General features: G+C 54.3%; 2 protein-coding genes and 1 pseudogene across 2 annotated transcripts; 2 read left to right on the top strand and 1 right to left on the bottom strand.

Annotated features, from left to right (window-relative positions):
• The first annotated feature begins 7679 nt into the window (after positions 1-7679).
• CCDC8 (coiled-coil domain containing 8) lies at positions 7680-10499 on the top strand. Its single transcript, XM_059905029.1, has one exon. It carries the CDS (start codon positions 8454-8456, stop codon positions 9909-9911), a length of 1458 nt encoding a protein of 485 aa, XP_059761012.1. The 5' UTR covers positions 7680-8453; the 3' UTR covers positions 9912-10499.
• A 2464-nt stretch (positions 10500-12963) lies between these two features.
• LOC132353959 (paraneoplastic antigen-like protein 8B) lies at positions 12964-18423 on the bottom strand. The gene is given in 5 exon segments (XM_059905462.1): positions 12964-13883; positions 13885-14216; positions 14219-14482; positions 14485-15010; positions 18331-18423. Coding segments are annotated over 5 exon segments (2028 nt in total). The 3' UTR covers positions 12964-13070.
• Positions 18424-23273: 4850 nt separating this feature from the next.
• On the top strand, positions 23274-24302 carry LOC132353958 (paraneoplastic antigen-like protein 8B; annotated as a pseudogene).
• Positions 24303-25184: the final 882 nt, after the last annotated feature.

Here is a 25184-nt window from a genome sequence, read left to right as displayed (position 1 = left end):
TTGGCTAGTCTGAATAATTTCAGCAGGCTCTGGGGTAAAGGGGCTGTCCCTAGGTGTCTGGGACCTGGCCCTGGAGTGAATAGGGCAGTTAGATGGTGGCCCAGAGTGTGAGGGCTTAATAAAGAAGGTAGTTGGCGGCAGGGGCTCTGGATTGGTTGGTTGGTTTGCATTTGAAGAACACGTTCAAGGACAAGCATTGTTCCCTTTCTCTAGGAATTGCCTAACCCTGGGAAGGGCAGTCCCTCAAGGGTCAGCAAGCCCCCAGATGTCAAAGCATCAGAGTACAGAAAATAAAAGACATGGTTAATACAGTGATAAACATACAACATGGATAACTATCTCTGTAAGTTCATAGTGGAACTAAATTCCTCTAATCAGCTTGCTCACAAGGCAACCTGCCAGTTAAGGCAGCAGAAGCGTCTGTCTGATCTATGGAGGTTGGAGGTGAGGAGTAGTGCTGGACGGATGGCCTGGGTACGAGTCCGGGCTCCTCCACTTCCCAGAGCGTGAGCCTGGGCAAGCGTCTTAAACCCCTGTGCCTTGGGTTGCTTATCTGTAAAATGGGCTAGTAGTAACCTATTTCACCAGGTTTGGGGGAGGAGTAAATCTGTTCAGACATATAAAGGACTTAGCACAGTGGCTGAGAGGGGGAAGCTGTTAAGTGTTGGCCACTGAGATCCTGGATCCAGTGACAGTTGCGTTTTGCGTTGACAAAGAACATATCAGTCTGGTTTTAGAGCTCAGATTCCTGAACTTGATAAGTGTACCCAGCTCCCACAGCAGACTGTGTGTTCTCTGTGTGCTGACGAAAGGCTGCTTCAGAATGGGATGCCGAAGGGCAGACTGGTGAATCCACCAAGGTCATGACCTTTGGAAGACAGTACCCACTGTTCCCTGGCATCAACAGGGCACACGATGGAAGGAGTGTCAAAGGATTTGGAGCTACACAGGCCTGGGTTCAATTCTTGACTCTGCTACCTGTTTAGCCGTGTGTCTTCAGGGAGCCGACTTCACCTCTCTGGGCCTTAGTTTCTTTATCTGTAAAGTGGGGCTATTGCTACCCATGCTGCAGATTCTTTGCAACAGAGAGAGTATACAGCTTGCAGTGAAAAACATAGGCTCTGAAATATTCATAGGAGCTTTAGTCATAAAGCTGCTAGAACCCAGATTTCCACTGAGAAGCGAATGGATAAATTGTGGAGTATTCACTCAATAAATGATTACATAGCAACTAAAAGGAATGAACTACAGATACAGCAACACAGATGAATCCCCAAATCATGATGTTGAGTGAAAGAAGCCAAACAAAAAGGACACATCGTATGATTCTTTTGATATAAAACTCTAAAAAAAGCAACACTTATAGGACAGAAATCAGATCAGTGGTTGGGGGTAGGCAGAGGTGACTGCCATAAAGGGTACAAGGGGAGTTTTGGGGCTGATGGAAGGGTTCTATATCTTTTTTTTTTTTTTTTTTAAAGGTGTAGGCTTATTTATTTATTTATTTTTGGTTGTGTTGGGTCTTCGTTTCTGTGCTAGGGCTTTCTCTAGTTGTGGCAAGTGGGGGCCACTCTTCATCGCGGTGCGCGGGCTTCTCACTATCGTGGCCTCTCCTGTTGCGGAGCACAGGCTCCAGATGCACAGGCTCAGTAGTTGTGGCTCACGGGCCTAGTTGCTCCGCAGCATGTGGGATCTTCCCAAACCAGGGCTTGAACCCGCGTCCCCTGCATTGGCAGGCAGACTCTCAACCATTGCGCCACCAGGGAAGCCCAGGGTTCTATATCTTGATGGTGGTGATGATGACTCTAAAACTTACCACAATGGACATTTTAAAAGGGTACGTTGTATAAGATATAAATATGTATACTTTCAATAAAACTGACTTAATGAAATAAAGAGTGGGACGGTCTGGAGGTGGGCTGCCTGGGTAAAGTCCTTCATTTTCGTGCCTCAATTTCCTCATCTGTGAAATGGGTTGATAGTAATCGTACCTATTGCTGAGGGTGATCATGAAGACTCAAAAAGATGCTGTCTGAAGATCAAGTGCTCGGTAAGGGGGAGGCGATTTTACAGGAAAGTTCAGTGTGAGATATGTGAATGCCAAAAGTTTCATAGACTCCTGAGAGAAGAGAGGTCTAACCATTGGATCGCCCTGGTGTGAGGCTGGCGACGAGGGGCAGGCAGCAGACAGAAACTCTGCAGGCTGGGGCAGGGGGCATTTTAAAACATTTCCAAGGATCCCATCACCCAAAACTGACTCCTGGAGATCAGGACACTGCACAAGAATTCTTTCACTTCAGGAATAATTATTCTTGAGAGACAAGGTCAAGGAATAAAACTTGAATGCTTTAATTTGGAGTTTTCTTCAGTCCTGCCAAAGAGAAGTCCAACATCAAGGTGTTGGCAAGGCTGAGCTCCCTCCAGAGGCTCTAGGGAAGAAGACTTCCTTGTCTCTTCCAGCTTCCGATGACTCCAGGTGTTCCTGGGCTTGTGGCCCCATCACTCCAGTCTCTGTCGCCATCTTCACATGGCCTCCTCCGATTCTGTACCTCTTTTCTGTGTCTCTGTCATCTGCTTCCTCTGCTTCTCTCTTATAAGGACATTCCTGATGGCAGTTTTTGGGTCCACCCAGATAATCCATGGCAATCTCATCTCAAATCTTTACTTACATCTGCAAAGACCCTTTTTCCAAATAAAGCACCATTTTCCAATTCCAGGGATGAGGACCTGAAATCTTTGGGTAGATATTATTCAAACTGAGAGCCCACCACGCCCTTTAAAGGGCTCCACTATGTTGCTAAAATTGGACAAACCGTAATTTCCGATCTGGCTCTTCGCTGGTATTGTGGTACTTCCAGTTGGTCAGGTTCCTCTGGGGACATTCAGTTCCTCACCTACTTCTGTCCAACCTTACCAGCCATCACCTCTGTCAGAGTCATTCGGGAAGATTTTTAAATGCAGTACCCCACCCCCACCCTAAGACATTCTGATCCAGTAGGTTGGACTCAGGAAACTGGGATTTCTAAAACTCTTCCCAGTGATTCTAATGTGCAACCAGATTTGAGATTCACTACTTTAGAGAAATGTGCCACATGAAGAAATGAATGAATGAATGATTCTTTAAATATATGGCTGCTCTAACTGCCAGCTTTGCTTCCGTACTCACCAAAAGCCTTCAGATTTGGGATTGGGGAGGGTGGGAGGGGAGGGCGACGCAATTATGTGGTCGGAGTGTGGGCCACAAGGCTGCTTCTTGCTGTATGTGTTGAAGACCTACTATGTGCTGTCACTTAACCCAGTGATATCTGGTTCAAAAGTGTGGATAATTTATATCCTGTTCATTCTAGATAGGGATCTGATTTCGGGACATTTAGGACAAATCTGGTGACTGTGCCAGAGTTACAAATGTCACCTGGGAGACAAGTCTTCGGGGATTGCCTGCCAACCTTGTTCCCTGCCCCCAACCACCACAGGCAACAGGGCAAATAAAGGAGGCTTAAGAGTATGGGGGCTGGAGGGACTTCGCTGGCCGTCCAGTGGTTAAGATTCTGCACTTCCACTGCAGGGGGCATAGGTTCGACCCCTGGTCGGGGAACTAAGATCCCACATTATTTAAAAAGAGTATGGGGTGGGACTTCCTTGGTGGTCCAGTGGTTAAGCTTTCCCCTTCCAATGCAGGGGGTGTGGATTCGATCTTGGTGGGGGAGCTGAGATCCCACATGCTTGCAACCAAGGAACCAAAACATAAAACAGAAGCAATATTGTAACAATTTCAATAAAGACTTTAAAAAAAAAAAAGAAGTAGGAGGCTGGAATCTAAGAATCCTGAGTGATTCAAAGTTCTGCCACTTCTTAGCTGTGTGGCTGCCTTTGGCCTCAGTTTTTCTCATCTGAAAAATGGGAATAATACTTGTTTAGGAGGGGTTGTGGGATTAAAAGCGAAAATGCACAGGGTTGGGGGTAAAATAGGTGCTCAAGAAAAATGAATTATTATCAGTATTATTACATTCCAGGCTTGAGGGCTTACGCAAAGATGGAAGCTGTTGAGAAAAAAGAAAACTGACATTGATCTGCTTGTACTGATATAGAAAGACTTCAAGACATGCTATTAAGTGAAAAAAGCAAGTTTTATAGCACTAGATCTAGCCCAATCCCCTCATTCACTCATTCAACAAATATTTTGAGCTCCAATCAGCACTGTTCTAGATTCTGCAAATTCAGCAGCGAACAAACCAGACAAATATCCCTGCTCTCCTGGGGCTAGTATTCTAATAGGGTGAGACAATAAATAAATAAGAAAATACGAGGAAGTGGTAAATGATGTAATGAAAATAATTCAGGATGATGTTTAAAATCCTCATGGGTTAAATTCTAAAATTACCCATGCAAGCATTTTTTTTTAGAAAAAAAAGTGCAGAGGCATTTAACTGTGGTTACTTTGAGGGGAGAGGCTGGAGGCTTGGGACTGGGGGAGGGAGACTTGTTTTTCATTTTAACCTTTCTGTAACTTCAGCATTTTCTTAAGTGTGTGTGTCACTTTTATTAATTTTTTTTTAAAGTGGCAACCAAGTGTAGCTGGGTAGAGAGAGTTGAGCCATGTTTTGTTTTCTTCCTCCATTCTTTTTGGATTTTTCATTTCTTTTAAACAAGTATAGAAGTGGGAACTATAATTATCGTTTTCTTCTGGGGCGGCTGGAGAATCTCGCCTGCCAGAGAGCTGGGTAATCTAAATCACCCACAGCGGAACTGCTCAGGGGTTGGCAACTTTTGTAACAATGTTGAACACTTGAGGGTTTTATTTCTAGGATAACCCTCCCCCCCACCCAGCCGCAAACACAATTTTTACCAGTTACAAAACCCAATGCCTCATCTGCGAGGCCATTCCCACGTGGAAGCCTTGACTTCTCAGAGTTGGATTCTTAAGCCAACATTCCTCAACCAGAGGTGTCGTAGAAATTTTTAGCTTCGGACCTCTACAAAGCAGCTTCTCAGGGAAGCTGATTTGTGGGATCAGGCCGAGGGAAGTTATAAGAGGCTGAGAGGAGGGGCTGCCCTGCTCCACCCTCCGCCTCCGCCCACCCTCTCAGAGCGGACCCTCGGGAAAGAGTGCATCTCCTCGTTGCCATGGAGAACGCTGGGAGGCGGGGAGAGAAATTGTGCAGAAGGGAGGGGCGCAGTGGCGGGAGGCCCGGTGAAGGGCTGACCCCGGCGGCTGGGATAGAGCTTGTGAGAAGGAGGAGGAGAAAATCCAGCGAAGCCTAACGACCCGGCTCTGCAAAAGCAAAAACAACCCGAATGAGCCAATAACTGTGAAAAGGTCTCAGCGAGACCTTAACCGTCCCCCGCCCCTCAAGCATCTTTCTTCCTTCCTTCTTTCCCTCTCTCCCTTCCCTTCGTTTTTTCTCCCTTCCTTCTTTCCCTAAACATCTGCCTGGTTCCTTCAAGAGTGAAATAAAATCACACGTGGTGAGTTAAAATTACACGTGTTCATTTTTATACTTTATATTAAAGTCATTAGTTCACAGGTTTTGTTGTTGCGATTTTTCTTTTAACAGTTCTATTTCGTTATAATTGGTCTCCTTTGTAATCCCATGGACGCAATTCTATGCATTGAAAAACTATCCTGAAAAGGGTCTATGGCACAGAAAGGGTTAAGGATTCCTGGACTGGAGCGCCCAGAAGAGGGTAGAGGCCAACCAGTAGTTTAGGGGTGGCGGGCAGTATGACCTTTCTAAAATGATGACCTTTGAGCTGTAGGAGATTGCCAAGAGGAGGTGGGAGCAGAACATTTTGGGTGTTGGGAACAGCAAGTGCAAAGGCCCTGAGGTGGCAGTAAGCCTGTGTGTTGGATGAAAAGTAAGGAGGCAGGTGTGGCTGGAGTGGAGTGAGGAGGAGAGGAAGAGAGAGGGAAGTGGGGAGATTTAATAGGGCTTCGTGGGCCTCAGAGTTACCTGGGAAGCTTTGCAAATCCTGGTCAACACGTCCCAGGGATCCTGACCCACTAAGTCTGTGGCCAGGTCTGAGGACCTTCGATTTAATTTTACTTACTTTAATGAACATTTCTTTTCTTTTTTGGCCCCGCCGCAGGGTTTGTGGGATCTTAATTCCCCAACCAGGGATTGAACCCGCGCCCTTGGCAGTGAAAGAGTGGAGTCTCAACCACTGGACCTCCAAGGAATTCCCTTAATAAACATTTTCGATTGCTAAAAATCTAAGGAATCCCAAAGGATATAGAGTGAAAAGTACATGTCTCTGCCATCTCTGGGGGTCCCTAGTCCCCCTCCCCAGACACAGCCATTTGGGGCGGTACTTATATATGTGATGAGTAAACATACGCACCTAGACCCTTTGGCCTTCGCATGCGCACACGCTCACACACACGTCAGACTGTTTCAGATTCAAATCCAGGTTCCAATACTTTCTGGCCATGTGACCTTGAGCAAGTGATTTTATTTCCTCAGCTATAAAATGGGAGTGATCATCATATTACCTGTCTCATAATGTTTTGGTGAGTTAATTTCATGAGTTAATTCGTAGAGAGCACTTAGAATGATGCCTAGTACATAGGAAGTGCTCCATAAAAGGTGACTATTCTCAGTCACTTCTTTTTTTTCATAGCTGCCTAGTACATCACTATAAGAACAGAGCTGTGCAGTTTAGTCAATTCCTACTGATGAACAATTAGGTTCATGTGAGACAGGCTGGGGCCTGGGACCCTTTGCTGCAGTGCTGCCATCCTTGCACCTGGACACACATCTCCTCCAGCAACAGAATACAAGGAAACTGTATGGGACTAAAAGTAACTGCACGCATGCGCAGTTAGGGCAAATGCTGGGCAAAAGATACCAAAAAGTCCAACTGCCACTTTGGAAGAGCCCAGAACAAAAGCAAGGGGGTCGGGAACAAAAGCAGGGGGTCGGGAGCAAAAGCAGGGTACTGCGCATGCCCCCTGCACACAACATCACCTAAGGGGTGGGCAAACCATCTAAGCCACCGCTCCAGCCGGACCCCTGGACACACCCTTACCCTCACCCCATATAAGGAACAAGCTCGCCCCCCAACCCCCCGGCCCCAGGGAGCGAGCCAGCAAGGGAACCTGTTGTGTGTTCTCGCTCCCCCCCCACCCCGCGCCCCGCTGCCGCAGGGGCCCCAGTAAAGCCTTGCCTGAATTTCTTGTCTGGCCTCTGATCAATTTCTATTGATTAAGGGGTCAAGAACCCTGGTCGGTAACACATTCATTCACTCAAAAATATTTCTTGGGCACCTACTGTGTGCCAAGCCCCACACTGCGGTTGGTGCAGAAAGACCCTGGTACCAAGTTCTCCACCCACACATCTCGGTATATAGGTAGGAACTGCTGGTACCAAAAGTCACGCGATTTTAAAACGGTAATATACAGTGCCAATGGCTTTCAAAGGGACTGTCCCATTAGCACGCCCACCTTCAGGGCTTGGCTGGAACCCGCACGTTTAGGATGGCAACTGTTTAGTTTGGGAACTGCTGCCTTTCTTGGGGAAAGGTGCTGACGTGGGCTTGGGCTTCGGCGCGGGCGTTCAGCTTGGAAGATAGGGCCCCTGAGAGGCCCGGGGCGCGGCCACACCCCTGTGGGGGAGGGGAGCGAGGGTGTCCCGAAGGGAGTGGACAGCCCCCTTGTCAGTCTTCTCGAGTCCCGGAGTGTAAGATGAGAAGGGGGAAGGTGGGCCTCATCCTGGGGGAAGGCGAGGAGGAGCTTCGTGCGCGCGCGCGCTCCTCGGCACTGAGCGCTCGGGCTGGGAGGCGCGAGGTTCGTCAAGGTCAGCCTGGACCGGGGTGGCAGCCTGCCTAGGGGCGGGAGACCCTCCTGGGGAGCTGGGCTGCGGCCTCCAAGCGCCTCGACCATATTGAATAGCCACGGCTGAGCCGTCTTTGTCTGCGAAGTTCTCTCCCAAGTTCCAGGCACGTCCCTGGAACAGGAAGAGCCACCGGGCAGCCCCTGTATCGCAGCTGCAGGCGGGACACCAGTTTGCAGCTTGCTGTGGGCTTGGAGCCTCAGGACTGACCTCATCCCGGCTCACGTAAGCATCCTGGAAATTGATTCCCACCAGTCCTTGAGGGGAGCGGGACTTGATCAAGACCAGACTCGTTGCAGGCAGAGAAATTGGGAGGTGAGACTCTCCCGGAGGCGCTGCCGAGACCCTACCCTCACCCCCAAGACTCGGGGCTACGAGTAGTTTGGGCTCATTGCCCCCACCCCAGATTTCACCCTGGAGATTTTAAAGACCCTCGAGAAAAGCCATGTGGGGGGCTGGTTCCCCTGGGGCTTCCTCCCATCCCCCGACTGCCTGATCCTCTGGAGTGTCCCCGACGTCTGCAAAGATGTGGATTTGGACGTCCTCGTGGAAGCCTTGAAGCCCGTGGGGACCTTTAAGAAGATCGGCAAGGTGTTTCGCCGGGAGGAGGACTCCACAGTGGGAATGCTGCAGATCGGGGAGGACGTGGACTATTTGCTCATCCCCCGCGAAGTCCGGCTGGCGGGAGGCGTCTGGAGGGTCATCTCCAAGCCGGCCACCAAGGAGGCGGAATTTCGGGAGCGGCTGATCCAGTTTCTGGAGGAAGAAGGCCGCACCCTGGAGGATGTGGCCCGCATCATTGAGAAGAGCACCCCGCATCCACCCCAACCCCCCAAAAAACCCAAGGGGCCCCGGATGAGGAGAGTCCAGCAGATGGTGACCCCACCTCCCCGGCTGGTCGTGGGCACTTATGACAGCAGCAACGCCAGTGACAGCGAGTTCAGCGACTTCGAGACCTCCAGAGACAAGGGTGACAAGGACCACAAAGGCATGGGGCGTGGCAGGAAGGTGCGCAAAATGCCTGTCAGTTACCTGGGCAGCAAATTCCTTGGGAGCGACCTGGAGAGCGAGGATGATGAGGAACTGGTGGAGGCCTTCCTCCGGCGAGGGGAGAAGAAGCCCAGCGTGCCGCCAGCCCGCCGCCGGGTGAACCTGCCAGTGCCCATGTTTGAGGACAACCCGGTGCCCCAGCTGTCCAAAGCGGACAGGTGGCGGGAGTATGTCAGCCAGGTGTCCTGGGGGAAGCTGAAGCGGAGGGTGAAGGGCTGGGCACCGAGGTCCAGCCCAGGGGTGGGCGAAGCCTGGCAGGCCTCTACCAGGTTGGAGAGGGATGGCGCATCAGTGTCACGCAGCGCCAGCCTGGGGGATAATGTGGGAAATGCAGGAGATGGGCAGGTGCCTGAGAGCCCCCCAAGACGGTGGAGGCCTAAGATCAACTGGGCCTCATTCCGGCGTCGCAGGAGAGAGGAAGCAGCAGCCAGAGCTCAGGGGGCAGAGGCTATAGATGAGCAGAGAGTGGAGGCTGTAGATAATCAGAGGGTGGAGGCTGTAGATAATCAAAGAGCAGGGGCCATAGCTGTCCAGGGGGCAGAGGCTCTGGACAATCAGAGGGCAGAGGCCATAGCTGTCCAGGGGGTAGAGGCTCTGGACAATCAGAGGGCAGAGGCCCCAGCTGTCCAGAGGGTAGAGGATGCAGATAATCAGAGGGCAGAGGCACCAGATGTCCAGGGAGCAGAGGCTGTATCTGATGGGGCAGAGGCCATATCTGACCAGAGGGCAGAAGCTGCAAATAATCAGAGAGCAGAGACCCCAGCTGTCCAGGGAGTTGAATCCTCAGCTGCTGGGAGGGTCCCAGGGGTCACCCCAGGATCTAGGACCCGGAAACAGGTCAAGACAGTGAGGTTCCAGACCCCTGGACGCTTTTCATGGTTTCGAAAGCGCCGGAGAGCCTTCTGGCACACTCCCCGGTTGCCCACCCTGCCCAAGAGAGTCCCCAGGGCAGGCGGGGCTAGGAGCCTCAGGGTCCTGAGGGCTGAGGCCAGAGCAGAGGCAGAGCACGGAGAGCAGGAAGACCAGCTGTGAGGTGAGGGCAGGGGGGCCACGGAGGACCTCGCCACCTGCCACAGTATGGGCCACTCAGGGTGCGTCCCTAACTCCGACACTTGGACAGAGATGCTATCTTCACACTTGAAAATGGAGGTACAGCAAGGGCCTGGCAGTGCGCCGCACATCTCCATCTAACACCCCTCTTTCTTTTCTTTTTAAAATTGTATCTCTCATGCATTGATTTAATTTTTTTTCACGTGGCTTGTGGGATCTTAATTCCCGGACCAGGGATTGAACCTGGGCCCGGCAGTGAAAGTGCCAAATCCTAACTACTGGACCGCCAGGGAATTCCCCATGCATTGATTTTTAAAATATAGACTCTTTATAGTAACCCAAGGAATGTAAATAAAGAAACCCATACAACGGGTTCGCATCACCCATGATTTTAACTTCTTCATATGCAATTCTAGATGCTCAGCTTGAAAAAGGGAGAGAGGTGAGGGAGAAATTCCTTCCTCTTCTCCTTTTTCTTCGCCCTTTCGCCTGCACACTTAAACTCACTGCCTCCTGGAACTTAAAAAGAGGGCGCAGGTCAACATGCAAATAAAAGTGTTTACAAACTTATTTCTCGGCTGTGGACTCGGCAACTGAAGAATGCTCCAGAGTGATTTTGTCATACCCTTGTGTCCCCTCCCCTCCCCTCCCGCCCTCCGTGATGGCAACTTGTGTTTAAGTCACTTTGCTTGCCATCCCCACACTCCTGGGTTCTGCAGGCTTGGTGGGTCCAGGGCCTGCAGTTTACATGGCTTCGTCACATCTTGGCTACCAAATACAGAATAATCATCTGGGAAACGTGGCCAAAACGCGGGTTCTGGAGCCCTTCGTGCCAGAGCTGTGAATTGCTGGTGCGGGCTGTGCGGCCCAGGAATCTGTTTTGATCAAGCCCCACAAACATCTCCTGGGGCAGCTTGGCTCCTGGACACATTGAAAAAAATTAATTGCGATAGGAACAGGGCAAAAGGTGGGTTGCGGTGTGGTAGTGAGCAGTATACTGTGACTGGCCCTTATAATCGGGAGACGTCGGGTTGCTACATGCCATGGGAGCTGGGGGACATTTCTCTGTGTTGTTTTGTGTCCCCTCACCCAACCTCACTGGGGGAAAAACACAGCAAGTGACCATGCCCCAACCTCGATACAGGCAGGAGAAAAGGGAATTCTTGGAGGAAGGTCTGAAGGCCACCTGGGTCCTCCTGAGGCTGCAGTCCTGGCCTGAGCTTCTTAGACCTGACTCAGTAGGGCTGTAGGGCTGGTGGGGGCGGGGGGACGAGAATACGCATTCCTAAGAAGTCCCCAGGAGACATGGATGCAGCTGGTTTCAGGACCTTATTTTGAGAACTGCTGGCTTACAGGAAAGTCAACTTTCGGCAGCCTGGCGTTCAAAAAACAGGCGGAGCTTTGAAGTTTCAAGGCAGTGGACCAGTGCCCCACGCACCTTTAGTGCTCAAGAAGGGCCATCGTCCCCTTGATTTTAACCATCGGTCCCAGAGCGCCTCCTGGTTGGGACAGTGGGCGCACCCTGAGAGCCACCACGACGCGATTTTAACCATCGGTCTTGGAGCGCCACCTGGTGGATAAATGGGCCACGGCAACTCGCCTGAGTTGACGCTACCTCCTCAGGCCTAGTTGTAGCGGGGCGGAGCGTCCTTTCCTGGGGCGGGACCTGCAATAAGGAAGGCGGGGCCTCGTGGGCCCCGAAGGCTTTGAGGAACCGAATAGAGGGAAAGGCTTCTCGTTTTCTGTTCCTGGAGCCCTGGCTTCTCCCTCCAGGCCGTTCTAGGACCAGGGCACATCCCCGGGAGTCTCAGGGGACCCCTGTCTCCGTTTGAGCAGACCGAGGGGTGGGACAGCTTCCTCCTAGAGGTCCCAGGAAGGGGAGGGGGGCACGCTCCCGGCCTGTCTGCTCGCCCCGACCCCAGGGACCTCTGCACGCTCACAATCTAAACTCCAGTCACGTGGAATCCAAATAGACAGCCACCCCCGTGAAGGCAGGTGGCCTGTTTTGGAGACACGGTCTCCCCTACGCTTAGCAGGGAATCCTGGCACCTGAGCAGTCAAGGGTTATACACGAATAAACCCCAATCACCACAGCCCTGGCTTGGGGCTTTTGCACGGGCTGTTCCTGCCTCCTGAGAGCGCTTCCCTCGGGTATCTGCCGGCTGTACCCCTCCCCTCCAGCGCTGAGGGGAGTCAGCCCACGGGAGGTGGGGTGGGGGACAGCTGGTGGGACGTCCAGTGGGAGCCACAGGCCCGTGGAAGGAGAACTGCCTGGTACTGCAGAGAAAATCCAACATTCTGTATATGAATTGTCCCAAACTGAAAATGCTGCAAATAATTCCCACTTCTTGAAAACACCGTGCAGGCTGAGTGACAGATTCAGTTTCTGGGCACCAGCAGGTGGCTTTGGCCTTGAGGAGCTGGTGTATTTCTACCAGCTACACTTCAGATGGGCAGGGCAGGTGTGGGTCTCTCTCTCTCTTCCTTCCCCTCCTCCCTTGGTCCTGGTCACCAGAGCCCCGCCCCTCCCTTTCCCTCCCCCACCTCTTTTTCCCTCCCCCAGGAGCAACCCCTCTGCCTCTCAGGCTTCTCTTCCTGGAATCATCTCCTCCCCCTGCAGGGAGGTTCAGCCTTCCTGACTGAAGGCTCAGCTACATCCTGACACCCCCTGCGCAGCTGGGTGGCCGAGCCTCCATCACAGAGTCCGGCCCCCATCAGACTGGGGCGGAGGACAGGGGCACAGAGACGCTGGCCAGAAGCATGAGTCTGGAAGGGATCGGGGCTCTACGAACAGCCAGAAAGAACTCACTGGCACTGCTGGCCTCCCTCGGTGCCCAGTGTCCACGGACACGCTCACCCCTGTGCTAACGCGGGAGACCCAAAGACAATCCCGCTGGGGTGTCCCTGAGACCCCGTCCCATCACCTAGGGCTGCTGCCTCCGCGGGCGCCCGTTACACTCTTCCTTCTTCCATTGGGCTCGCTCGCGCCACCTGCAAAGGAGGGATTGAAAGGACAGGGGAACGAGCGGCGGGCGGGCGCGCACTTTAGAGCTCAGAGCGCACGGTTCAGCGGCTGCCGCGGCGGGGAGGGCCGAGGGGCGGAACTGGGGCCCCACCGGCAGCCGGAGCCTCGCCGTGGCCTTAGCGGCATTTGGGCAGCAGCCTCTTGCCCCGACCAGCCTTCTTCCCACGAGCCGACTTGGAGCCGGCGGGCGGCCGAGCCCTGGGCTGGCCGCCCTTGGCCTGCGCCCCAGCGCCCGCGCGCCCCTTCCTGCTCTTGCTTCCTGCCGCCTCGTCCTGGGCTTCCGTCTCGGGAGGGATGCCCAGCCCGCCGGGGCCGCCGCCACCCCCTCGGGTTTTGCGGGTCCCGCGGGTCCCCGACGGGGCAGGAGCCGCTGCCCAGCCCGCCCAACCCAGAGCCCTAAAGGCCGTGCGGGCCCGCTTGGCCCGGGGCTTCCTGGACGCGCGGTCCTCGGGCTCCGACTCCTCGCTCTCCACGTCCTCCGACGTCTCCTCCGACTCCCTGTTCCTGCGGGCCGCCAGCAGCGCCAAGACCTCCCCCAGGTTGCCTTTAGCGCATCTGAACCTCCCGCTCTGCCAGGCCTTTTCCTTTTCTTCCTCCGTCACCTCAGCCACGTCCTGGACCGCCAGGAGCGCCACTAGATCCAGGAGGCCGCACTCATCTTCCTCGTCCTCGCCCCAGCCCGCCAGCAGGCCACCGGGAGCCTTCTTCCCTTTGGAGGGGGTCTGAGGCTCAGCCACGGTGGAGATGCATCCCAGCAGGTGACCGCCGTCTTTGGCCTTCCTCAGGACCACGGCGTCCACCTGGCGGCCTGCCTCCTCCACCTTCACTCGGGTTCCGGAAGTGTCCTTGGCCATGACGGACAAGACCTCGGGCAGGGCAGCTTCCTTGTCGCTCCAGCCCAACAACTCGATCACAGAAGCGATTTCCAAACATCTCGTCGCGGGCGGAGTGGTCCGCGGGGTCCGTACAAGCCACAATGGCCACAAACTCGGGAATGTCCACCTCCTCTCTTTCTTGATCCCCGTTTTCCTGAGACTCGCTTTGGGAGGCGTCGCTGCCCATGGTCTCCTCGTCCGACGCGTCTCTCACTGCGAGTAGGGCCACTAAGTCTGGAATTTTGCTCCGGTCTTCTTTGATGTTCAGGCTGATCGACTCAGCCCCAGGGAAATCTTTCTCCATCTCCCTCTTCTTGGCTTTGTCCGTCACCGTTGTCAGGGCCAAGAACTCGCTGGGACCGTTCCATCATCTCTTTCCCTCTGGAGGGACCACTTCCTAAAGAGCTCCTTCGCGGCGGCCTGGAGGGTGGTGTACAGCGCGCTCTGTTCGCCATCCCCTCTCAAGTCTTCCTTGTCCATCTCCTCGATCACGATACCCAGGCTCTAGTCGGAAGAGTCTTGGGACTCCCGCTCCCCGACGTGGATGGCCGCTCTCCACGCCCCACTTCTTGCTCTTCTGGTCAACCTGCTGCCTCTGGTTCTGTTTCTGCGACCCCGACGGCCCCTCCTAGCATCTTTGGCTGCACCAAGAGGGGGCCAGCCTCCCTTACCCCCGGCCCCGACCCCAGAGCCAGGGTCTCCGAAGCGGGAGGGGTGGGCGTGTCCCCGGGGGCCCTGGCCACTGCGGCCTGTGGGGGCCTTTTATCCAGCAGCAAGCGTTTCATCTGCCTCAGGACTCTCGTGCCCTCCGCGCTGTCCTTGCACAGAACCCTCCAGACGCCGTCCTTGCCCGGGATCTCCTTGGGGACGGCACCGTGATTAATGCCCTTCACAAACTCCATCAGGGCGGCCTTGACCTTCTCTTCCCTCAGGGCCCTCGTGTTCCGCAGCCTGAACTTGCCCAGGGGCAGCAAGGCCGGCTTCAGGACGGCTTCGATGGCTGTCTGCTCCAGGTCCTCCGGGATGCCGGTGACCAGCAGGGCCCTGTGCACGTCCACGGCCAGCCCCCTGCACCAGTCCCCCAAAAGGCTCATGGCCACGGTGCCGCCGCTGGCGCTGATCGCGGAGCAGGAGGGAGCCCGAGGCGGACGTGGGCTGCGGTCCCCTGTGCAAATGCCACTCTGGAACAGCGCCACAGGGCATGGAGTTCAAGTTCAGGTGAATGTGGCAAGGCTCGGGCTCCAGCTGCCCCTGGGCGGCTGACGCAGCGTCCTTTCCCGAGGCCCCTCCCCACAGGGATCCTAGCATCCGCAGGAAGCTTACGAGTCAAACCCAGGGGTGCCACCGGCCCGGCCCCTCCGCCCTTTGTTCCTGACAGAGGCTAAGTGACACCGCGGCGCCCGGGACAGGTGCTGGGGAGGGCGGCGCCGTGGGCACCCGGAGCGGCGCGGGGAGGGACGACACGCTTGCCTGCCTGTGGCCGGGTCTGGCCTTGCACCCTCTGCTCAATCTCAGCAGTTCCGGGCGACGGGGCTGCTCCGCCCTGCGCCTGCGCACACGGGCTAGCCCCGCCTCCCAGCTTCACCCCATCTCCATGGCAACACTGCGGGCTGGAGCCGGGGTCGGAGTTGCTGGGGTCTGAGGAGCCGGCTCTGGACGAGCCTGAGGAATGGAAGACTCAGGGGGTGGGACCACCATCAGTGATGAGCCCCAAAAGACCATATTCACAGGGGGTGAGACAGCAGTCAGGGGGACCCGAGCTCCTTCAGGGGATAGAGACCTCCTTTCGGTAGAGGACCGGCTTCCTGCAGGGTTGTAATTCCCCTCCACAGTGTAGGTGGAGTTCAGGATACAGAGACGTAAATCAAGGGCTATGGGGGGGAAAAAGCGGTGGGGGGGGGGGGGGACTTCCCTGGCGGTCCAGTGGTTAGGACTTCGCGCTTCCACAGCAGGGGGCACGGGTTCGATCCCTGGTCTGGGAACTAAGATCCCGCAAGCGGCGTGGCGCGGGCAAAAAAAAAAAAAAAAAAAAAAAAAGCCTATGGCCTCCCACGGTGGAACCAGGACTCACTCAGAGTTTTCGAGCCTCACTCAGTGGGGACGGGCTTCAATAAGGGTACACAGGCCTCAGCTGTGAGGTGCGGGCATCATTTGGGGTCCACAGCCCTCACTGATGGGGTACGGGCCTCGTTCAATGAGGCCTCGCTCTGGCAGATGTTTCTGTAGCCATAACGATGCACGTACAATTCACCGTGTGTTTTTGTACACAGTTTCTGTACATGTATGATCCTCAGTGAGATCAGACGTGAATTCCGCAAGAAGGCATTTCCGCTGACTGGGTCCACAGGCTGGGACAGGTGAATATCATAGCTACTCTAAATACACATCTGCATCACCATCCTTTATAAACCTCCCCCACCCGCAACTCTATGTAAATCAGGCGCTGTGGCCCAGCTATTGAGTTCCTACTGCTGCTCGCTGCCCACGCAGTGACTCTGGGAAGGTCCCTGGGCTTCTCTACGCCTCGGTTTGCTCCTCTGTGAAATGGCGATAACCATTAACCCTACCTCATCGGATCCTAAAGGAGATTAGAGGTGATGATCCATGAAAGCCCTTGGAACAGAGGTTGGCTCAGAGTTAGTGCTCCTTGAAAGATGGCTCCAGGAAGGAAGGGACTTCCTTTCTTGAGAACTTATCATGATATAATCATTTAACATAAATATATAAATTAATTTAATTGTTAAATAAATAAGTATATAAATAAAGAAGGAACCCAAACACTTCCTTTTTTTTTTTTTAACGTAGGAAGAGTTTAATTGCAAAGTTACCATGGCAACTGGGCCTAGGGCAAACCAAATCGCTTATTCACTCTCCTACCCACGCCCCTGCAGCTCTTATTTTCCCTGCTTTCCTCTTTTCCTTTCGCCCCCCTGGTCCCAAATGGATGTTATCCTTCTCTCTAGAGCAGCGTTGTCCGACAGAAATATAATGCGGGCCCCCAAGGCAAGCCACATGCAAAATGTTAAGTTTGCTAACGTACACCTTCAATAAATAGAAAACAGGTGAAATGAATTTTAAGAATAGATTTCCTTTTTAATATAAATTTGTTTCTTTATTTTTGGCTGTGTTGGGTCTTCGTTGCTGTGTGTGGGCTTTCTCTAGTTGCAGCGCCACAGGCTTAGTTGCTCTGCGGTATGTGGGATCTTCTCAGACCAAGGTTCGAACCTGTGTCTACTGCATTGGCAGGCAGATTCTTAACCACTGCGCCACCAGGGAAGTCCTGGCTACAAATTCTTTGACTGCCATCTGGAAGCGGCGTCCACATACCCTTTTCTTGAATCTGAAGCTGGACAAGCTGTGACTGCCTCAACAAGTATGGCAGAAGTGATGCTATGTGTCTCCCAAGGCCAGTTATAAAAGCCTTTTGCCCACTTCTCTTGGAATATTTGCTCTCGAGACCTCCCTCCCAGGACATTCCTGCTTGAAACTTAACCTCCATGCTGTTAGGAAGCCCAACTCACACGGAAAGACCAATGGAGATGCTCAAGTCAACATCTCCAGCTAAGCCCAGTTTTCAAGTCATCCCAGACCAGGCACCAGACATGACTGATGAAGCTTCCAAATGATTCCAGACCTTAGCCATTGGAGTCACCCCAGCTAAGGCACCAGACGTTGTGGAACTGAAAAAAAGCCATTCCCCATTACTCCCTTTCATTATGCTGACCTACAGACTCCATGAACATAATAAAACATTTTTGTTTTATGCCAGTGAGTTTAGGCTGGTTTGTTATGCAGCAAAAATAACCAGCACACACCCATCCCATCCTTACTGCTTTGGACAGGTAACTAACCTCTCCGTGCCTCCATTTACGTCCCTGAAAATGGGGATCACCTTCTTTTAGCATCGTCAGGAAGATAGGAGAGGTTGTGGTGTGCTCGCGCCCAGCGAACCCCTGCAGCACTCAGCAAGTCCTATTGAGGTTATGAATCAGCGGCCGGTCACTTCCAGATCACCCACAGCTGACCATGACCGCAATGGCGGCAGCTTGCGTAGAGACCACTGCGAGCCCCAAGACCGTGTACCGTCCCCATCCCGGTGCCTCGGGTCCCTAATGAGCTGCCCCAGCTCACCCTGGCCTCTCCCCATCCCTCGCTCCTCCACACCCAGTTTTCCCCTCCCTTCCCCTCCCCCCAGAGTTTGCGGAGACAGCAAGGAAGGGGTCCGCTCACAGACTCTGGAGTCGCACGGACGTGACTTGAGTCAAGCCAGATCGCCTGGGTTCAGATTCCAGCTCTGTGTGACTCTGACAAGTCATCTGCCTTCTCTGAATCTGTAAAAATGTGCACAGTAAGAGCACCTAAACTTGCGTTTAAATCATCAGAGCGCATGTTATTAAGAGATATATAAATAATAGCTATTGTTGTTCTTGCTGTTAGTGTTGAACCCCAGCACCCCACTTCAGAGCTGAATCAACTTAAGCAAATTATTTCGCCCGCGCACTTGAGCGCTGGGGAAGCGCCTTCGCAGGTGCGTCTTTAAGTAGCGGCCCTGGAGCGCCGCCTGGTGGTCAATGCGTGCGCCGCAGAACTTCATCTACTGCGCGCAGAGCCCCCCACTATCCCCTCCCCGCGGTTCTGGGACCTGGTACATCCCTGAGAGCGGGGGAGAGTGTTGAGGGAGGGGGTCCCAGGTCCGGGCATCAGATCTATCTCCCCGCCCCGCCCCCCCCCCAAACTGAAGGGGCTGGTGTTGGAGGTTTGCTAGATTCAAGGTGTGGCATCAGGCTCGTGTCAGTCCGTACCACAATCACACTAACATACACAAAACACACACTGGCTCACACACACTCACTTGCATTCACACAAAGTGACATTGACACACACTTGGACTGAGCTACTCTATTCCCTCCTACAAACATACACACACACACACACACACACACACACAATTTGCACACACCCAGAGACATACACAGAAACCCATTCATTGACACCCCGAGCCTCGCCCCACCTACATCCACAGAGAGACACACACAGCCCTAACAAATGAAACACACAGATACACTACATATGCCTCAGCCCGAAACAGAAACGCCCACATCCTCATCTATAACACGTGAACAAAACCACCAACTCCACAAGGAGACCCCCAGAGAGCATGCAGGGACCAAGCGACGCCTCACCCCTCGCCCACTCTCGCCCCGCTATTGGAGCCGGGAAGGTTGCTTCTGCCCATGAAGGGACAGACCCCGCCCGGAGGGACCCACCAGATTCTCCTTCAGGCTCACCAAGGCCAAGCGAACCTGCCCTGGGGCGCAGGGAGCTTGGACCTGCGGGCTGACGGGGCGCCACCGCCACCCAGAGCTCTGTGTGTGGACACTGGCCTGGAGACTTGGGCCAGGTCCGTGGGTGCGTGTCGGGGAGCTGCCATCAGACTGCCAGACTGGGGGAGACTCCGAGGGAGGGCGAGAGTCTGATCCAGCCCCACTCCCGCGCTTCCCATTCATCCTCCACGTGACATCACAAACTTGACCCTGTCTCTCCTCTCCTCTAAACCTCTCTATGGCTCCCCAGTGCCCTCGGGAGAAAGCACAGGCTCCTTGCCTCGGCCTATGAGGCCCTGCATACTGCGGTCCCGCCCTCCTCCCAGGTCTTTTTCCAGCCTGAAGTATCCGGCTTCCGTGTTAAGCTCTACTCAGGAGTGTCCTATGACCGGCACCCCTCCGCCCACACACACACTAGGCTGTGAATCCCGGGAGGGCAGGGCCTGGGCTGTCGCAGTCACCGCTGGGTCTCCAGATAGGCGGAAGCAGGTCCTGGGGGATGTGTGTGGAAGGAAGGAAAGACGACAGGGAGAACGGAACGGAGGGAGAGAGGGAAGAAAGATCTTTAAAATTTAAACCTTTGGTCCATCTTTCTTCTCTGAGCCACGTCTCCCTGTGCCCACCAGAGGACGCTCTGACCCAGCAAATCCCTAAAGCAGCGACTCAGCCCGCTCTTCGTACAAAAAGGAATTACGATATTGCGGAGGATTAATACCAATAACCGCTACTGAAAGCCCTACTGCACCCCAGGACGTGTGCTAAACCCTCCACGTGCCTAAGCCAGCACAGCAACTCAAAGTATCTTGCAAAGGAGGAAAGTGAGGCTCAGAGATGTTGTTTAACTCTCCCAGCGTCACACAGCGCCTAAACTGCAGAGAAGCTTCCCGCTCTGGCCTTGGAGACCCAATCGCCCTTTGCTCCTTGGCCACATCCCTGGTGTAACCAACTCACAATTCCCCGTGGACCTGGCCTTGCCTCTTCCCCCACTCGGCCACACCTCATTCCCCTCAGCTCTTCAGGTCTCCCGTCCTCCATCCAGCCACTGGGGTCTTCATACACCAACCCCCTCGAAAACACTTCTTCCCTTTCCCTACTTCACAGAGGGTCACCTCCTCCCTTCAGACTCAGCTCAGTGTCACCTGTTTCGGGAAGCTGGCCCCAATCCAGAATCAGCTCCAGCTCTTCCGACCCACCTCCCCTGAGAATGCAGGCGTTTCCCTCCTAGCACTCGCTTCCGCTTCCGTATGTGACCACCAAGGCTCTGAGCTCCAGGAGGCAGAGCCTGCCTCAGTCATCACTGCTCCCAGCGACCTGCTCAGGTGGGTCCCAGAACAGCCACTAGAGAAACATGGAATGAATGAGTGAATGAAGTCTCTGGGCTGGAATGACTTCAGTGAGCACCTGAAAGGCTGAATGCTCTTCCCCAACCAGTGTTCCAGAGATTCGACAACAGATACCCCCAGCCAAGGAGAGGGCCCCATACTCCCTTTCAGGCCCTCCCCTATCCAGGTACAGTGAGTCTCACTACTGCCCTTCATCCCCTGGGGACAGAATCTCCTGCTTTCCAGCCCAGTATCCACCCCCCACCTCCCACCCCCGTCTCCTAAGTGATTTGCCTCCATTTCTCCGTGTGGCATCCCCTCCCTCACCTGGAGGGAGCCAGGTGGTTCCTGTGGGAATCACTAACCCTCCCCCACCACTCCCCAAAGCCTGGCCAATCAAAGCACTCACTCCCTCTCCAGTCACTGTGATTGGTGCAGGACCAGGCACATGACCCAGCTGATCCAATGGGAGCTGGTCCAGAGTCTTTGGCTGAATAAATGAATGAAAGGGCCCTGGAACCAGCCATGCCTGAAGCTAATATAACCTGGACTTTATAGTAACATGAGCCAATGAATTCCCTTTTCTGCTTAATCCAGGACAACTTCGGTTTCTGCACTTGGAACTCAAAGTGTCCTGTGTAATTTGCCCCCCCTAAAGCATTCTCCAAGCCCCCAAGAAGAAGGGGTACAGGGGCCTCTCAGTACCCTGCCAGACATTACCTCTGGCTCGAAGTGCTGGAGCAGGACTTGAGGGGACAAGGAAAAGGTCTTCCTGACTTCTCAGACCTGGCACCGTCACCTGCTATAGGTTCCTGAGGCTTTTTGCCTCATTCCTGGGGCCCCAGGTCTCATGCCAACAGGGAACCAGTAAAGGCGGTCTTGCTGCCCTGGGAGAAGACCCAATGGCAGGAAAGTTCTCAGTCAGTGTTTGCTGGATGGGCCCACGCTTGCGCAGACTGGCAGCTCAGCCATCAGATGGGCTGAGGAGAAAGGAATCTCTCATTTTATCTCTAATTGTTTGCCCAGATGGAAGGAGGGAATGAACGAATGTCATTACCTGGGGCTCATCCTGCAGCCTGGGGCCTGGGTCACCACCACAGTGTGTTCAGGTCCCAAGTTGGGGGCAGGGGGAGGGGGGAGGGGAAGGAGAGGGGAGGGGAGGGGGAGGGGAAGGAGAGGGGAGGGACAGGCCCTAGGGCTTGAAGGGGCAGTTCTGGAGGTGTCATGGGCTGCAGCCCTGGATCACAATGGGGCAGCGCTTGGGGTGTTAATGGGGCAGTTATTGAGAGATCATTCAAGTGGCCCCCTGGGGGTCACTATGATATGATGATTTGCAGTGGCCGCAGGCCCATCCCACGAGCAGGCCTTGCCCTCTGAGCACCCCACCTGCTCTGATCTACAGAGAAGGTCCCACCGCGGTCCTGGTAGCTGTGGCTGCCCAGACAGCAGTCAGGCCCCTGAACCAGGCCTGGCCCACTGCTCGGGCCCGGCTCAGCCTCCATCTCACCCAGCCACCTCGGGGCCCTTAGCCCCACCGGGACACAGACCTGCCACTTGCACGCCCATCCCCAGCCTCAGCTTCAGTCCAGACCCCGCCTCCTGGCCCTAGCCATCAAACTCACCCCCGACCCGGAGTAACCCCGAGTGAGGCCTGGTCACCCCCCATTAAGGCCTGGTCCTCCTGAGACTTGATCCGCGAGTGAGTGGGACTGAGTTCTCTGTGTGAGGCCTGCCCAGTGAAACCACAAGGCGAATATTCTCATTTTCATTGGGTTCTTCAAAACAAATGCTCAGACCCTGGCAACAGCCTAAAAGCGGTTGTCATGGAACCAGCAGTAGCCAGTGGGGGAAGGAGAGGTGCCAGGGCCCCGGAGCCAAAGCCTCCTGCCCACTCTGATGTAGATGCGAAAAAACTGGCAGGACGAAGGGGGAGGGGCGCTGTGTCACACTTGGGTGGAGTGGGAGGGAGAGTAGTGATCTGTCACCCAGGAGGCCCATACTCGTGCAGGGGGCTGGCTGAGGACGTGCACAGGGCCCTGCTGGTCACCGGCATCCCAGAAGATCTGGGACAGGCAGCCATCGAAGCCGTCCTGCAGCCAGCCTTCCTGCCCCAGGGCACGTTCAGGCTGAGGAACACGAGGGACGTGAGGGAGGAGAAGGCCAAAGCCGCCTTCATGGAGTTTGTGGCGGACATTAATCATGGTGCCATCCCCAGGGAGATCCCGGGCAAGGACGGCGTCTGGAGGGTTCTGTGCAAGGACACGAGAGTCCTGAGGCAGATGAAACTGTCCTGAGGCAACTTGCTGCTGGATGAAAGGCTCCCACAGGCCGCAGTGGCCAGGGCCCCCAGGGACTCATCTGCCAATTCAGAGACCCAGGTCCCCTTCCTGGTGCAGCCATCAAGGCTAGCAAGGGCGGGGGGGTGGACACAAAAATAGAGCCAGAGACAAAAAGAGGGGCCGAGGAGGACCGCCATTTACCTCTGCAAAAAAGGAGCTGAAGGATTCTTCCATCAGAGCCTGGGCATCGAGATCGCGGAGGTGGAAGAGGAGGACTTGGGCAGGGATAAATGACAATGCCAGTGCGCTCTACGCAACACTGCAAACGGCTGCAAGGAAGCCCTGCAGAGAGACGTGGATGAGGCAGACAGTCCCCATGGAGTTCTTAGCCCTGGTGACCATTGTGGACAAAGCCAAGAAGAAAGTGACAAAGACAGATGTGATGTCATTACCGATGTGATCAGCTTGAGCATCACAGAAGCCAGGAGCAGAATCCGCAACACGATGGCTCTCATGGTCATGAGGGACATACCTGATGAGATGCTCAAGGGCAGTGATGTTTCAGGAGGTGAGTCTGAGGAATGAGGCAACCAGGTCACCCAGAAGGGCATGGAGAGCCCCGAGTTCTAGACATCATGGCCTACAGGATTTCATCAGACATCAAAACCCGCAGGGAGATGTTGAAAATCACTTCTGTGATCGAGTCGCTGCGCTGGAGCGAAAAGAAAGACAAGAAAGCTGCCTTTCCCGAGATCTTGTCCGTCATGGCCAAGGACACTTCCGGAACCCGCGTGAAGGTGGAGGAGGCAGGCCGCCAGGTGGACGCCGCGGTCCTGAGGAAGGCCAAAGACGGCGGTCACCTGCTGGGATGCATCTCCACCGTGGCTAAGCCTCAGACCCCCTCCAAGGGTAAGAAGGCTCCCGATGGCCCGCTGGCGGGCTGGGGCGAGGACGAGGAAGATGAGGGTGGCCTCCTGGAGCTAGCGGTGCTCCTGGATGCCCAGGACGTGGCTGAGCGGCTCGCGGCAGCAAAGGTTTGTTTCTCAGGCGTGTTGTTACACATCAGTGCAGTGGGCTGTGGATATTCCCCATTCTAGAAGCCTAAGGGGCAGCCCTCATTTGGGCATCTTCTTCTGAGGCTGACAGGTCGATGGCCAAACCTGCAGCGTCTGTCACAGCTTCTGCTGGCATCGGGCACTCAGCCCATCCCCTCACAACCGGACCAAGGCAAATCACAAGCCGCCTTGATTCTTTGGAGTCGGGGCGCATAATTTCCCCACACGAGGCACCACCAGCTACTTGGCGACAATCAGGAATGCGTACCCTCCTTAGAGGATCAGTGAACGAATGGAACGGTAGAATAATCTAACCCTCCACCGTCACACAACAAAGGCAAAACCTCTTTCCGTGGGGCTTTTGAGCTCTTGTCTCCCGCACTAGGCTGTGCACTCGTCAAGTTTGGGGATCAGACTGTCCTCAACTGAGCCCCTCGCTGCCCTGAGCCTCAACGTCCTCATCTGTAAAATTCAGCCTCGGCTGTTCTTGTGAGGTTGGGCTGTGATCGTTCATGAAAAGCATTTAGTACAGCCCGGGGCACGAGATAAACCTAAGCCTTGGCTCTGAGGGTGTCGGGAGCCGGAGGCTGGGATGATGACCGGGTTTGGAGCGCCTTCTGCTGGAAGAAGACGTAACAGCAGGGCTGCCCAGGCCGGGGACCACTCTGCATCTCAGAACCTCATCTGTAACCATGACCTAACGATGATGCCAACATCATGAGATTGCTTGAGGAATGATGGTGTTAATGCGTGTAAAATTACTAGAGTAATGTGATGAATTAAAGGTAAGTGCAAATTCTTTATCCTTCTCCCCATCTGGAGGTGGAGCTTATTAGAATAAAGCGGTAGTCACATTGAGGCTGCCAGCTTCTGCTTACTGACTTTTGGAACACTCGCTCTCGGGAAACTCTGTCGGAAGACCCAGCTGTCAAGTTTGGGGAAGGCCGAGCCACACGGAGAGGCTGTGGGTAGACGCTGCAGTTGAGAATTCCAGCTGAGGCACTAAGAGTTTGTTCCCTAAACTACACTAAACCATTTGATGGAAGGTAAAGAACCCCACCCAAAACAGATCCTTTGTAGCAGAAGATTTAGATCTAATGGCTGAGGGAATCAAACACTACATATTTCCTATTTGGGCTTACTATGCCCCCAGGAAAGTGAGCAAATCCAGAAGTCTTTTGGGACTGGATTCGTAGAACAGTTTCCTGTTTTCCAACAGGAAACTTGGGTATATATGCATGGTGATGAATCACTCATCTTCTGGTGGATTTTTTTTAATTTTTTTTTTTTTTTTCTGGCTGCACGCAGCATGTGGGATCTCAGTTCCCTGACCAGGAATCAAACCCGTGCCCCCTGCAGTGGAAGCACAGAATCC

This window comes from Balaenoptera ricei, chromosome 19 (assembly GCF_028023285.1).
Source record: "Balaenoptera ricei isolate mBalRic1 chromosome 19, mBalRic1.hap2, whole genome shotgun sequence".
In the NCBI taxonomy this organism is placed as follows: Eukaryota; Metazoa; Chordata; class Mammalia; order Artiodactyla; family Balaenopteridae; genus Balaenoptera; species Balaenoptera ricei.
This window is presented reverse-complemented; position numbering and strand designations above follow the sequence as displayed.

Bases quoted from the DNA above. Each gene is read 5' to 3' on its own strand.
- CCDC8 (XM_059905029.1), top strand. From the start codon at position 8,454: ATGCTGCAGATCGGGGAGGACGTGGACTATTTGCTCATCCCCCGCGAA.